Source organism: Emys orbicularis, chromosome 1 (genome assembly GCF_028017835.1).
Source record: "Emys orbicularis isolate rEmyOrb1 chromosome 1, rEmyOrb1.hap1, whole genome shotgun sequence".
In the NCBI taxonomy this organism is placed as follows: Eukaryota; Metazoa; Chordata; order Testudines; family Emydidae; genus Emys; species Emys orbicularis.
In genome coordinates, this window is record NC_088683.1 from 172,257,679 (window position 1) to 172,271,459 (window position 13,781).

General features: G+C 40.2%; 1 protein-coding gene across 1 annotated transcript; it reads left to right on the forward strand.

The window, feature by feature from the left end:
• The first annotated feature begins 212 nt into the window (after positions 1-212).
• Positions 213-10,936, forward strand: C1H3orf85 (chromosome 1 C3orf85 homolog). The gene is made up of 3 exons (XM_065419732.1): positions 213-261; positions 9,613-9,749; positions 10,847-10,936. The coding sequence occupies exons 1-3, from the start codon at positions 213-215 to the stop codon at positions 10,934-10,936; spliced, it is 276 nt and encodes a 91-aa protein (XP_065275804.1).
• The last annotated feature ends 2,845 nt before the right edge of the window (positions 10,937-13,781 follow it).

A 13,781-nucleotide genomic window follows, 5' to 3' on the forward strand; every position in this document is an offset into this window, starting at 1 on the left:
TGGGGCATATTAGAAGCCCAGCTCACAAAGTCCAAAGGGTACGAAGAGATGCACGTAAGACAAATCTGAACAAAGCACTGTACCCTGCCCTCTGTCTGCACCGACTGCTTACACGTAGCTGGTGAATGATTTATAAACCTAAAGATAGCAAAGTACAAAACTGCATGAATATCCATAGTTAATCAAGAAGAATGTTTTCCAGACTACACTTGATGTCTCTTAAAATGGTTCAAGTTGCTGTGTCAGTTCTGCTGCTTACAGGTAAGCACTTGGTACTGTTATTCTGTCATTGTCTTATTTCATATGAAGGAGTTAGACAGGAGATGTGGTACTGCAGGCATAGCAGTACTAAAGCAGAGGTGTTCTAAAAGACTGAAGGGTACAGCAGAAAGAGCATGGGCTGGTGGCTTGAGCACAAGACTAGGTAACAGGAACTCTGAGTCAAAATCCTGACCGTGCTCCTTGTCTATGGCTTTAGGCTAATCATTTAGCCTCTCTCCTCTTTCCCATCTTTAAAACAGGGATAATACTGCTTACGTAGCTGGAAGAGGTTTTCTGACGATGAATGGGTGGTTTGTGAAATGCTAAATGCTTATTATTTTTAAAAATAATTCTGTAAACTTTATTCTTACCTTACCTGATTGCTAGTTATTGAGAAAACAAATAGCTCATATGCATGCATGGTCCAAATTGACATAAGACGCTCATGATTTTTCAAACAATTTAGGGCACCTAATTTTCAGAGGGCAGATACTCACCACTTTCTGAATGTTAGACCCTTGAAAGGTATCTGAAATTGGGCACCCAAAGTTGCTAATCATTTTTGAAAATGTCTGAAGTTGAACTGTAGTTGCAGTGAAATGTCACTTGGCTAAGAGAATGCACTTTTCAGCTAAACCCAGACTAGTACCGTAAGTATCGTACATGCTTTAAGACTGGTGTGTTCTACAGTCGGTAACCAGATATAACAGTAGAGATTTATGCTAATCCCTTACATAAAGAGGTGTTCCCCTGCATGTGAATGTATTAACTGCCAAACCAAGTATTTTTGAAAGTGTTGATCCAGGAACCCCATGCAACTGACTGTATCTAATGACAATAAAGAAACTGTGCCATTGTGACTTGTCCCAACTTAACCAAAACATAACACTTAGGAAACATCAACTAATTAATCATCTCATGACTCATGAACTAAATAATCTTACACAGATTGGGAAAACAGAAGCAGACGTGACATTTCCCCAAGGTCACACAGGAATCTGTGTCAGAGCTGAGATTAGAACTCAGATGTTCCTGGATTCCAGACCTGGGCTGAGACCAATTTTTCTTCTTGAAAGGCCTAGAGAGACACGCCTAACATCTGACAGAGGGGGAGCAATAATTTAAAACAAGTTTTGTGGTGAAGGGGAAACCTGTTACAGAGTGAGACTATTTATTAACTCCTCCCACTGCTGTTTTGGCCAAGCCCCTTGTCCCTCCTACAAAGCCCCTTGGATGCATGGACTTACGGAAGCAGTGCTCCATAGGGAGGGGAACAGGAGGAATATCCTGTATGTCTCCCATCCCTAGTGGATATGTTGGCAATGTTGCGACTCTCTCTGCATGTATGGTGTGGGGAGGGGCACCTAGAGTCCTTGCTTTCCAAGATTTGATAGGACCTCACCCATTCACTTCTCTGGTCTGCTCTGCACTTAGTCCTCCTCTTAATCAAACTTTACAACAGGTGTTGGTTGAGTAGAGGGACTTAGACCTTTCATGGGTGCTATTCCCTCTACCTGCATTACACTTACCCTTATTAAAGCCCACCACAAAACCTACTTTCAGTTTAGCTCAAGATTATTGAACAATAAAGTATCGTGATACTAATTTTTGAGAAATGCTGTTTCTCCCTTTCTCATTTTCCTTTCCATCTTTCACAACCCCCTTACTTGTGCTCTTTTCAGGCTTTCCTTACAACTAATATTAATGGGCTCTTACAGCCTCTTTTGATCATTGGTTATGTGCAGTTCAGCCATTCATTAGCTACGAAGGGTCTTTCAGTAAAAATCAGGGCAGTGGGGATTAAAACATGACCCACAGGATCTGCGGGTTAGAACCTTACACTTCACCATCCTTCCAAATGACTTCCAGCAGCACCAGTCTCCCTCCCCCTCCCTCTGGGAAGTGTGTTATATAGTGATTGAAGCCTTGGTCTAGTCTTGGTTCTACCACAGAGTTATTGTGTGACCTGATGCTGGAAAAATCAAGAATAGGACAAAAGTAAATGAGGCTGTCATAGTTAGAACTATAAAGACAAACAAGTAGGGCCAAATATTTGAAATTTGAGAACCTTTACCCAGGTTTAGTTACTTAACAAGAAATAGCCAGTATTTCGGAGCTGCTGAGTATCCACAGCTCCAAGTGAATTATTTGGTTATTTAGATTCTTCAATATTGATATAAGTGCCTACATCCAAATACAAATATTTTGGCCTCGGTTTATATTTTATGAGGCTTATATTTCAAATGTTTACAAGTTACCAATTTTACAATAAGTCAGATCAAAACTTAGTTTTATATCTTTTGACTTGATCAATGATCTCAAATCACAACTTATGACATAGGGTGCATAACATGCAACTCAAAGGCAGTCTGTGGAATCCTAAAATGCATCCCATAGCAACCCTCTTCCTGTACCTGAAAAGGGTCATGTCCAATCAGCAAGTTTTGATCTCCGTGAAGTTTCACGTGATCGCTCATAGTTAATGTAGCTGAGCTAAACTCTTACGAAAGCAGCAATTTCTATATTTCTCCAAAGGGCTCAGTATATTGCTCCCAGCCTTCAGAAACTCTCAGAGGAATTGACAATGACTACAGATAAGAATCAAATCCAGATTTCTCTTGACTCTGCAGAGCATTATCAAACCCCATCTCATGTTTGTCATGAATGTGTCTAGCACAAGATTAGGACAACTGAAACAGATTTCAAATCACAATGGGTTTGAAGCTGCAAAATTCTGGTCCACGTTCTTGAATCTTCAGTACATTTGTGTGTGTGGGGGGGGGGGGGAGGGGGCAATATTTGAAGCTGAGATTCTGATATGGTTTTGGCTCATTTCTAACTTTAGGGAATAACCCTAAGCAGCAGCATTCAGTTTACCTTTTCAAAGTACTCAACACGTCAGCATCAGCAACGTTAACAGGACCAAAGGGTCAGAGGTTGAGAGTTCAGCTGTTGTAATCCAGGCAGTGCTAGCTTGAATATCTGATATCACAGACAAGTCTGCTTTTTAAATCTGACATTCTGACCAGGCACATTCAAAGCTGATGGTTAAAAGAAATATTACGCAAAAAGAGAAGGATTGGCTCCATAGCAAGTGCAGACTTTACAAATTTTAAAGTTCTACTGCTGCACATAACTACTTATGGGTTTTGAAATAATGGCAGACATGCAAAAACAAGGGGAAAAATCAGAAAGTAAGGGAAGAAAAAGTAGCTTTATTTGCTAATGTGCATGGAAACCAATTACTGAAACATTGCTACCCACTGACACATTGCTTTAAAGATTAAAACGTATGGGGTAAATATCAATGGTCAAAATAAATCCTAGACTTCAGTGGAGTTGCACAAGGGATAGATATAGTCCCAGTTGTCAAAGCTTGCCAATTAGTAGTGAAATACTAGTGCTGACTTAAGATCTGGGAGCTGCATCCTATATAGTCAAGATTTTCAAGAGTGGGTAAAGTTTGGATCCCAGGTCCATAATTAGACCTGGATATAGACGGCGATTTGCCCGTGAGTGTTAAGCACACAGCAGCTCCGATTGCTCAGCACTTCAGAAAGATCACACCTCTATATAGGTGTGTAACAAGGCTCAGGAGTTGAGCTTTAAGCACCTATTCTTAAGTCTTTCCTTTTATTACTATAGTTGTACTGGGATCCTTGTAGCCTGGAGTTCCGCCAGGTGAACAAAAGGAACTCTCCTTTGTGCACTCCTGGGATTTGTGCTCAACTGGCAATCATTATCTGAAATCTATCCTTGTGCAGCAGATTTAAAGTCCCACTCAGGACTTGTGTTAAGGGTTTAAACACAAGTTAAACTAAGAGCTACACTCAAGTTACTTTTACTCTCTTTGCATATTTGACCTGCCTCAGTTCATTCCATCCTAGTATTTAAATCCAATTCATTTTCCTTTCCACAGCCAAGTTTTGACCTTCCAGGCTGGATTGAGTACACATTCACTAATTGAACAGAGATGACAAGAGTCAATCAGATTCTCTTGTGACAGACTGTACTCTTATGGTCACCACTTTTACAAAGCTATGATAAATTTTGTACCAAGTATGCCTTGTGAGGTATCATTTGAAAACTCATCATTCACTGATCAGTATTGTCCTGGTAAAATATGTGTGGCAACATTATACGTAACCTTGATGATGTTACTAAGGCATATTCCAAATCTGGGGAAGCAGCCCAAACCAATTCCTCAGAGACAAAAGGAAAAGTGATGCCTCAGCCAGGTGTCAACAGAATCAAATGGACTATCACCTAGGTAAATGGCCATTATTTGGCAGGAAGAATGGTATGAACCAGACATTTACATCTTGGCAAGGGAACAGCTGGGGGTTCCTGTGTGAACAGATTGGCTACTCCGAACCCCAGCTGGAGATGATTCTCAAAGCAGAGGAAAAGAAATAAAAATGAGGAACAGAGGACACAAATAATCTCTTTCCCCTCATCTCCACGTATGGCATCAACAACATTTGAAAGACAAAAGGAGCATCACTGAACTGGGGGAGGGGTCCTGGCTGAAAGATTCAGCCAGACTGCTGTAAATATGTGGTGAAAGAAACCTTGTAGCTTTAAATTCACTTAGCTTGTTAAGTTAGGTATTAGTTTGTGTTCTACCTTTTATTTCTTTGTAATCAATTCTGATTTTTATGGCTCATTACTTGTAATCACTTAAAATCCATTTTTCTATTGTTAGATAAACTTGGTTTATCTAAACCTGTGTGTGTTTGGATTGTAGTGTTTGGGAACCTCCTCTTGAGATAACAGGATTTGTGCATATCATTTTCTGTTAATGAAATGATGGACTTTCTATGAGCTTGTGTTGTCCAGAAGGAAAGAGCTGTACAAGGACGTATATTTTTGGGGACAAGTGTGAGACTGGGAATTTGTGGGTATCACTTTGCAATACAATTCAGGAGTGGCTGGCTAGAAGCACTCATGTAACTCAGCTGGGAGTAATTTCCATGCTAGAGGCTGTGTGTGACAAAGGCCAAGAGTGGCAGCTCTCACAGCGAAGCAGTGTAAAAGACACCCCAGGTTGGAGAATTGAGGGGACACAGCTCTTCAGCAGTCCAGATTGTACCCTGGGGAATGTCACATTTCTTCACGGTCAAATTTAATCTTGTGCCAGCTTTCACTAATCCACAATGAGATGCTCTGAAGACACTGGGACAATAGTGATAACTATTGTTTATATCTCCAGAGAAGACCAAACTCTCTGCCTCAGACAGTGATTATAAAAACTAAGCCACCAAGCATGACTTGATGACTTTAATAAGATTCATTTTAGGTGTGGGAATATTTAGTGAAGTCTTCCAAAAACATGAGTGATATATGCAGGGAATCAAACATTCAACCTGGTAAAAGCTGCTGTAATCCTCACAGCAGCTCACTCCTCAAAGATGTTCCTTTTATCTTCCCCTTCTGGCCATGACTCTATATTATTCTTACATAATATTTTCATCCTGAGGGAAAAAAGAAACAGTAACAGAGTAAAAACTTACATATCTAACATTGTTTGACCTTCTTACTACTGACTTATCTTTGTTTCACTGGAACTTTCAATATTCGGTGTCCCTAAGGATACTATTATGCACTGTGAGCAATTTCATTGACTCCTATCCATCACACTTGCTCCGGCTAACTATGTCCAGTCTCACAGCTGGATGCTCCAACATTCTGCTCTTCTAATTTTGGGGCAAGTATGCTGCTAGATTTGGAATTGCATACAGCAGAAAGTTCTTAGGTAAGACTTGCATCTATAAAATACTTATTTGAAGATTATAAATTCTTTTACAAACATTAATCAAGCTGTTCAACAAGAAGAGAGGAATTACACCCATTTTACAGAAGCACAAATTGAGGCATAGGTTAGGGAACATGTCTTAAGATCATACAGGACATTAGGAGGCAGAATGGGTATGGAAACCAGATCTTCTGACTCCCAATTCTGTGTCTGAACCACAAGACCATCTTTTCTCTTTGTTTTAACAGCATTGTGTGCAGTTGCCTGTTTACAAACAGTCAAAAAGTTCCTTTTGTGTATGTAATTTCTCTTGTGTATGTAAAATACCCCACTCATTCTTGCACAGGTTAATTCTGCATGAGAAAATGAGAATACATTTCTCATGGAATGGCATTTTCCATTGGCTATTGGTGCAGTCTAGGAAGAATATGTATCCATTAAAATTTAAGCTAATACCTTTAAAACATAGAACTTGCCACCAATGGAGCCAAGATAAAACCTCACTGCCCCACAAAGTAGATATTATATGCTCATTTTTTGAAGAGAAAAATTACAGCTACTCTGTTTATGCTTTTTATTGTAACTCACCAAGAAGTCACAAGTCCAAAGTACTCTTCGGCAACAAAACTTAAGCAACATCAGTGATCCCAACTAACTACATTTTTTCAATGAAAAAGGTTAAGTCTTATGATAGCAATGCACATTATGGTGTTTATTTTTTACCAAAGTTCAAGTATCTCACCACAGAATAGTAATGACGTTTGCAAAATATGTTCAATATTAAAAAAAATAAAAATAAAAATATATGCCTAGATAGAAGCTCATATAAGTTGACTAAGAAATATTACATTCTTGGTAAAAGAGGCTTGTTTGAATCTCTTGAACTCTGGAACAGCCATGTGTTACTTGCATGCACAGAGGCAGAAAATATTTCTCTGTGGAATTTTTCTTGCTTTCAGAAACCCAGGAATAATTAGCTATTTCGTAGTCACCTAAGAAACAGCATTTTATGCTTAAAACTGAGACAATTTGCCATGGAATATGCATTAGTTCATCTGCATAGTTGGTTCAATTGAAGAGTAGTTTTATTTGAAGATGACTGAATTTCTGCTTCCTGTTTCTAATCATGTTAACCTACAGTTTGAGCAAGCAAAGTATAAGAAGCATATCAAACGTTGGCTAGAAGACCTGTTAGGACATCTAGTCCATCTTTCTGGCAAAGCAAAATTGTTTGCTCTAGCATTACTACTATTTTACATTTATATTCCAACATCTGAAGATCAGAGCCAGATGGGGCCCCATTTTGCTAGCCTCTGTATGAACAATGACATTTTCTCTTCAATTTTCCAGTCTAGTTTTCAAGCGCTTTTTGGCTCTGAAAAGCAGCAGAATTGTAAATATAAGCAGCCGTTTTACTCCACAAATCTGTTCCCTGTACATGGTCTTGCTAGTGACAAATGAAGATTTTTATTCCAGTTAGCCCAGCAGAACTGACACTGCTGGGTTAACTTGGAGGGAGTGAGCTGGATTCTATCCATTATTGTGCATAATCAACATAAGGGTTTACTAAGTTCAAATCAGTTTCCCTGTACAAATTCAGTAGAAGCCATGGAGTTGGATATGGGTCAGTGATTCCATAGTTTGGCCTGCAGAACTCCTATTACTGGATGCAATGTGTACAGAACTCTGCTTGAATCTATAGTCTTGTGTACACACAGAAGTTGCACCAGTTTAATATAAAGTGTTATTTTAAACCAATTTAGCTAAAATGGGGGCAATCCTGTGTATGGACACACTTATTTCAGTTTGAGTGACTTTTTTATTTCAGTTTTTAAACCAAGAGTGTCCACACAAGTTTGTACCAGTTTAACTACACTGGTTTAAAATAACACTTTAAATTAAACTGCAACTTTTTTGTATACACAAGCCATAAGATCTGAAGTTAAGGTTGCAGAGGGAAAGGGAAAACCTTTTACTATACTAAGGGTATGTCTACTCTACAGCAGCACAGCTATAACACTGCAGCTGTACCACTCTAGTGTAGACGCGTCCCACATCAATGGAAAGAGTTTTTCCATCTATGTAGTTAATACATCTCTTCAATAGGTGGGAGCTAGTTCAATGGAAGAATTCTTTCATGGACCTAGCTGCATCTACAGTGGGGGTTAGTGTCAGAAACTGATGGGGATGGTCAGAGCCATGGCAGTTGGGCCTATGGTTGGAACCAGGGTTTAGAGCCGGAATCAGGAGTCCAGAGTGGGGCTGGAACAAGACCCGAGTAAGAGCAAGGCTGGAGCAGGTTAAGGCATGTGGAGTCTGTTACCACGATCAGGCAGGGGAGAGTTCGAAGCCTTGAAGTGACATTGAGCAGACTGAGCTGCTCTTTCTCCTGCGAGGCTTATATACCTGCCCTGAGATTCACTAGATCAGCACCTGACTTGTGGATTGGTCAGAGCCTACCACAAGCATGACTCATCAACACATGGGGTTTAATCGGTTCTAGTTCACAGATGACTCCATCACCTTACAGTTAGGATGACCTAACTCCGTTTCACACGGTACAAAATTTTTCACAGCCCTGAGCAATAGCTAGGTTGAGCTAATTTTTAGATGTAGACCAGACCTAAGGTGGAAATAATGAGACAAATAGAGAACCCCTCTTGTTGAGAGGAATTCTCATTTCACAGAGAAGATGACCTGCATCAGGGAGGGACTGAAAAGTCTCCCCAGAACAAGCTGAGAGCAAGACCAGAAACACAACACCTCTCCATCTATGAACTAGGCACATTCACCAAGTAGCTTCCATGGAACCACTGATGGAGATCAGGGCCACCCCCTGTGACAGACCCCTGCCCATCCTGGATAGTAAGAGTAGAGAACACATGTATTTGCTATAGTACTAATAACTAGAGTAATAAGAGAAAGGGTAGTAGAAGACATGAAAAGGCAGAAGAGGGAAGGAAGGAGGGGCATGGAGGGAGAAGAAGAGTGTTTTGTATTGTCTGGTCTTACAACTTGGACATGTTGTGACATTGGGTAATTCTATTGGCTAGCCTGTGACATGTGTGGTATTTGGAAACAAACAAGCTTTAAATCATTTCTGTTTTTGTACTTTTCATTGTCTATTTTTTAATGAAAATCAATACAAAAATCACTCACACACCAAAAAGAAAAGAAAAGGGATAGTAAAGTCTAGATTACTTTTTGCTAGCTATGTTTTATGTTTTGTATTTCTCTCAGAATTGATAATGATCAGTTTAAGCAATTCCCCTTTCTGACTCTCCCTGGTGGACTGTTTATGTTACACACACAATAAAGTGGAATGATTAATTTTTAAATAACTTCTCCCATTTGGATTTAAATGAAAACTTGCAGAAACCCTTCCACAGGAAGTAGGTTTGTAAAATCTTGCTTTTACAAAAACCTAAACTTGTGGTCTAATTTGGATTCAAATATTCCTTTTGAACGAGCTCTAATACATTGGTTTAGGGTTAACATTGTTCTGTGAAGGAATGACTCATGATTACAAATTTATGTGAAGTGTAAGTTCTAAAATAACACACAAACATTATGACATTGCACCACTTCCATTTCAGGTGTATTGGGAGCACCGTTTGTGTCTGAAGAAGAAGCAAATGAGTTTATACGACTTAAAAGACAAACACCATATTCTCAGAATTATTGGGATCCAAGCAACAGCCAGAATGCATGGGGTTACTCTCTGGCTGAACAGGTATTTTTCTGATAACTTCACACAGTGTAAGAGATTGGAAATATCTATGTTGCCTTCTGATTGCCTGTTTGCAGATATGGTACTGGCTTTTAAAGGGACACCAAAATTCCATTATTGCTGAACTCATTCCTGGAAAAGTACTAGCATGAATAGTTCATGGTTACATTCTCTTATACTATAGTCAATAGCTTCCTTATTCATGCCTCTAAGAAGTGTAAAGTTGTTAGATGATGATCAGGCCAGTATTATCTGGCACATTTGCTCTTGCAATAAAGGGTTTGTAAAGTGAAACTCCCCACCATCACCATCTCACTATAGACTAATCTTGTTCTGGTAAACTGTGCTGGATTCATAGCCTTGGAAACAGATGGCTTCTAGCCACAGCTATGGCACAGGCAATGCTACTGCAAGTTTACATTCATCATCCACACCTTCCTTTCGGTCTGGCTTCCAATCTCTGTTGACAATTTTCCTGTACTCCATCACCCAGCCTTGCAATGCAGGTGATCTTCAAATTCTCTTTCCTTCTGCTCCGGGAGCCAAGCTGTTATCAAATCTCATCAGCTCTGAACCAACATCTCTAAAATCTATGACTTTCCTCTCCATCCTGACTTCTAGGTGATCCCCAGGCCTTACTCATCTCATGCCTCGAGTACTGACCGCAATCTCCCCTTTTCCGCCTCTCCCAGGGGACTGTATATATGGGGGCCCTACAGGGGACTCTTATTTATGGTAGGGTGGAGGCAAAACTCAATTTAGTACGAAACTCAGAAGTTCGCTTCAGGTTTGCATGTGATTTATTGTGTGTGAATTTGAAACAGCAAGCTATGCTACAGTTGTATAATCAGATCCATAGCTGGTTGCACAGCTTTCCCGTGGGCTGATTTTGCAGGCACCTTTTAATGCATGATTGAAAATGTTCAGAATTAGGATCTATCTGAGTCCTCCTATATAATTATCTGAGCAACTTATGCCATGCTACAAAAGCTATTTGAACATGACTCTCATATCAGGTTAGGTACGGCTCTACCAAAAGACCTGTAGTCTATTGAGGTTGTATCAAATCCCGTAACACCAGCCATTTTGTTCTACTTCAGGTTAGTGAATTATGGACGGCTTTGAGAACCAAAACACAATACTACATGGACTTGGGATCTTTTGCCTTTGATCCTGCCACTGCGCGGTGAGTTTTGTCTGAAGACAGTACTTACCTTAACAAAAGGGTGTGTATAAATAATTGATGGAGGAGATAATAGCACTCACAAAAGGATCCTAATGGCATAATATTATACTGTGCTGAGTTTCCCCATGTCTTAATTGCAAGAGATGTGATTAGAAAATAACTCTTTTTTGAAAATTGGAGTGAAAGAGGCTTTACTAATTTTACTGGTTGTTTGAGTTTAAATATGATGAGTCAATGCTGCTGGGTGGTTATCATGATATTGTTAGTCTAATAGAGTTTTAAAATGCATACAGCTTTTTGTATGGGCTTTGTTTACATTTTGAGAAATAAAATAAACAAAGTACTCAGAAGTGACCTTTGACTTTGGATCTGACACACACCATTCAGATAATGCTGATAGAAAGCAGCCCATTGTAGAAAATGAAAGGAAGGAAGAAGGAACAGTTTTTTCCTGCATAAATTTCAGTAGTGCAATTGTATTCAGTGTAGAATAAAAACATGATTGATCGAAATGGAGAAAAAGATAGACATGGAAGTATTTACAGATTGGTAATTACATGCAATAAGTCCAGTGTCTCAAATTGTCATATGAAAATTTTGAGGAGAATGTTAAGCTGAACACTTCAAATTTTTAGTGATTACAGTAAATGTAAGGAACAGTCTCTAAATAACAATGATGTTTGACATGTATAGTACCACAAGAATAATAAATGCTTTACTTGTACAGATTGCTTTTCAAGGGTAGATGTCACAGCCCTTTACAAAGGAGGTAGTTTTAATCCCATTTAGGAAAGTGGAGGCACTGAGAAGTGAAGCGATTTGCTCAAGGTCACTGACACAGGAAGGAATATAATCTCTGTCTCCAATTTAGTCATGTGGCCTATCTTCTAGACTTTTTATATAAAAGATGACATGGGCAGATGTGTTATAGTGGTGGGAAAGAAAAAATGGAGGGTGGGTGGGAATTCTATTGCTCTATTTCCAGTTCTGCCACTATTTTGATGTATCTTCACATGTGTTTGTAACATGCTTAGCATAACTGGACCCCAAGCACTGAATAGGGACAAGTGCTATAAGAAACAAAACACTTTAATTTTTAATAAAAGCTTAAACCCTCCAATATCAGGGCTCAAATCATTAGGAAGAAATCTACTCTGTGGGCAGGCTAGTCATAACTAAAGCTGGCTGAAAAATGGAAATTCCTTCCTTTTCTGCATTTATTTATTTATTTTGGAACAAATTGGAACAAAAAGTCCAAAAACATTTCACAAGAAGGGATTTCCAGAAAGTTCTGTTTAGGGAGAAACAAAACAGAATTTTTGAAGCTTTCCAGCTGCCTTGCAGAAAGGTTCTTGTCAATTTCACTTCCTTCTTGCAGGCAGAAAGCAAAATTGACCAGAGTCTTCCACAGGGACAAGTGGGGCAGAGTCATTCTAATTTTCCTGATTGGGAAGAAAGAAAAATCGGTTTCCCCTGGAAAACTGAATGTGTGAGAAGGGCCTTTTCTGTTGGAAAATCATTCAGATGGAAAGTTCCTGACTAGCTCTAATCATAAGTAGGGTCCTACCAAATTCAGGGTCCATTTTGGTCAATTTCACTGTCACAGGATTTTAAAATTCATAAATGTAATGATTTCAGCTACTTAAATTTGAAATGTCAGAGTGTTATAATTGTAGGGGTCCTGACCCAAAAAGGATTGGGGAGGGGGTCACAACATTATTGTAGGGGGGGTTGCGGTACTACTACCCTTACTTCTGCGGTGCTGCTGGCGGTGCTGCCTTCAGAGCTGGGCAGCTGGAGAACGGTGACTCCTGACTGGGAGCCGAACTCTGAAGGCAGAGCTGTCACCAGCAGCAGTGCAGAAGAAAGGATGGCATGGTATGGTCATGCTGCCCTTAGGGTATGTCTTCACTACCCGCTGGATCGGTGGGCAGCGATTGATCCAGCGGGAATCGATTTATCGTGTCTAGTCTAGACGTGATAAATCGACCCTCAAGCGCTCTCCTGTCGCCTCCTGTATCCAGCTCGGCGAGAGGCACAGGCAGAGTTGACGGGGCAGCGGCAGCAGTTGACTCACCGCAGTGAAGACACCACAGTAAATTGATCTAAGTACATCGACTTCAGCTACGTTATTCACATAGCTGAAGTTGCATAACTTAGATTGATCCCCCCCCGCCCCCCCCAGTGTAGACCAGGGCTTAGTCCTGAGCTGGTGCCTGCAGAGCTGGGCCCTCAGTCAGCAGCCACCATTCTCCGGCCACCCAGAAATAAGGGTGGCATGGTATGCCCCCCTTACTTCTATGCTGCTGCTGGCGGGGCTCTGCCTTCAGAGCTGGGAGCTCAGCAAACAGACACCACTCTCTGGCCATCCAGCTCTGAAGGCAGTGCAGAAGTAAGGGTAGCAATAACATGACCCCCTTAAAATAACCTTGACACTCCCCTGCAACTCCCTATTGGGTCAAGACCCCCAATTTGAGAAACGCTGGTCTTCCCTGTGAAATCTGTACGGTATAGAGTAAAAGCACACAAAAGACCAGATTTCATGGGGGGAGACCAGATTTCAGGGTCCGTGACGAGTTTTGCATGGTCATGAATTTGGTAGGACCCTAGTCATAATTGTCTACTACTTGCATGTGCCTTTGAAGCTTATGATACCGGCTGATGTTCAACAAGATACAGGACTAGTACGCCACATGAGTCCAGTGGTATGGCAATTCCTATGAACCTTAAAAGACATACTCTATACAAACAGACAAATACATTGATGGGTCTATGTTATTTGCAGGCTGAACCTATATTTTAGATTGTAAACTCTTTTAAGCATGTCCTCACTGAACTCTTTCTAATGA

Excerpts from the sequence above, each read along its gene's own strand:
- C1H3orf85 (XM_065419732.1), top strand. The coding sequence starts at position 213 with ATGTCTCTTAAAATGGTTCAAGTTGCTGTGTCAGTTCTGCTGCTTACA. Across the intron at positions 262-9,612 it reads GTCAGTTCTGCTGCTTACAG|GTGTATTGGGAGCACCGTTT; the intron begins GTAAGCACTTGG and ends CTTCCATTTCAG. Across the intron at positions 9,750-10,846 it reads GTTACTCTCTGGCTGAACAG|GTTAGTGAATTATGGACGGC; the intron begins GTATTTTTCTGA and ends GTTCTACTTCAG.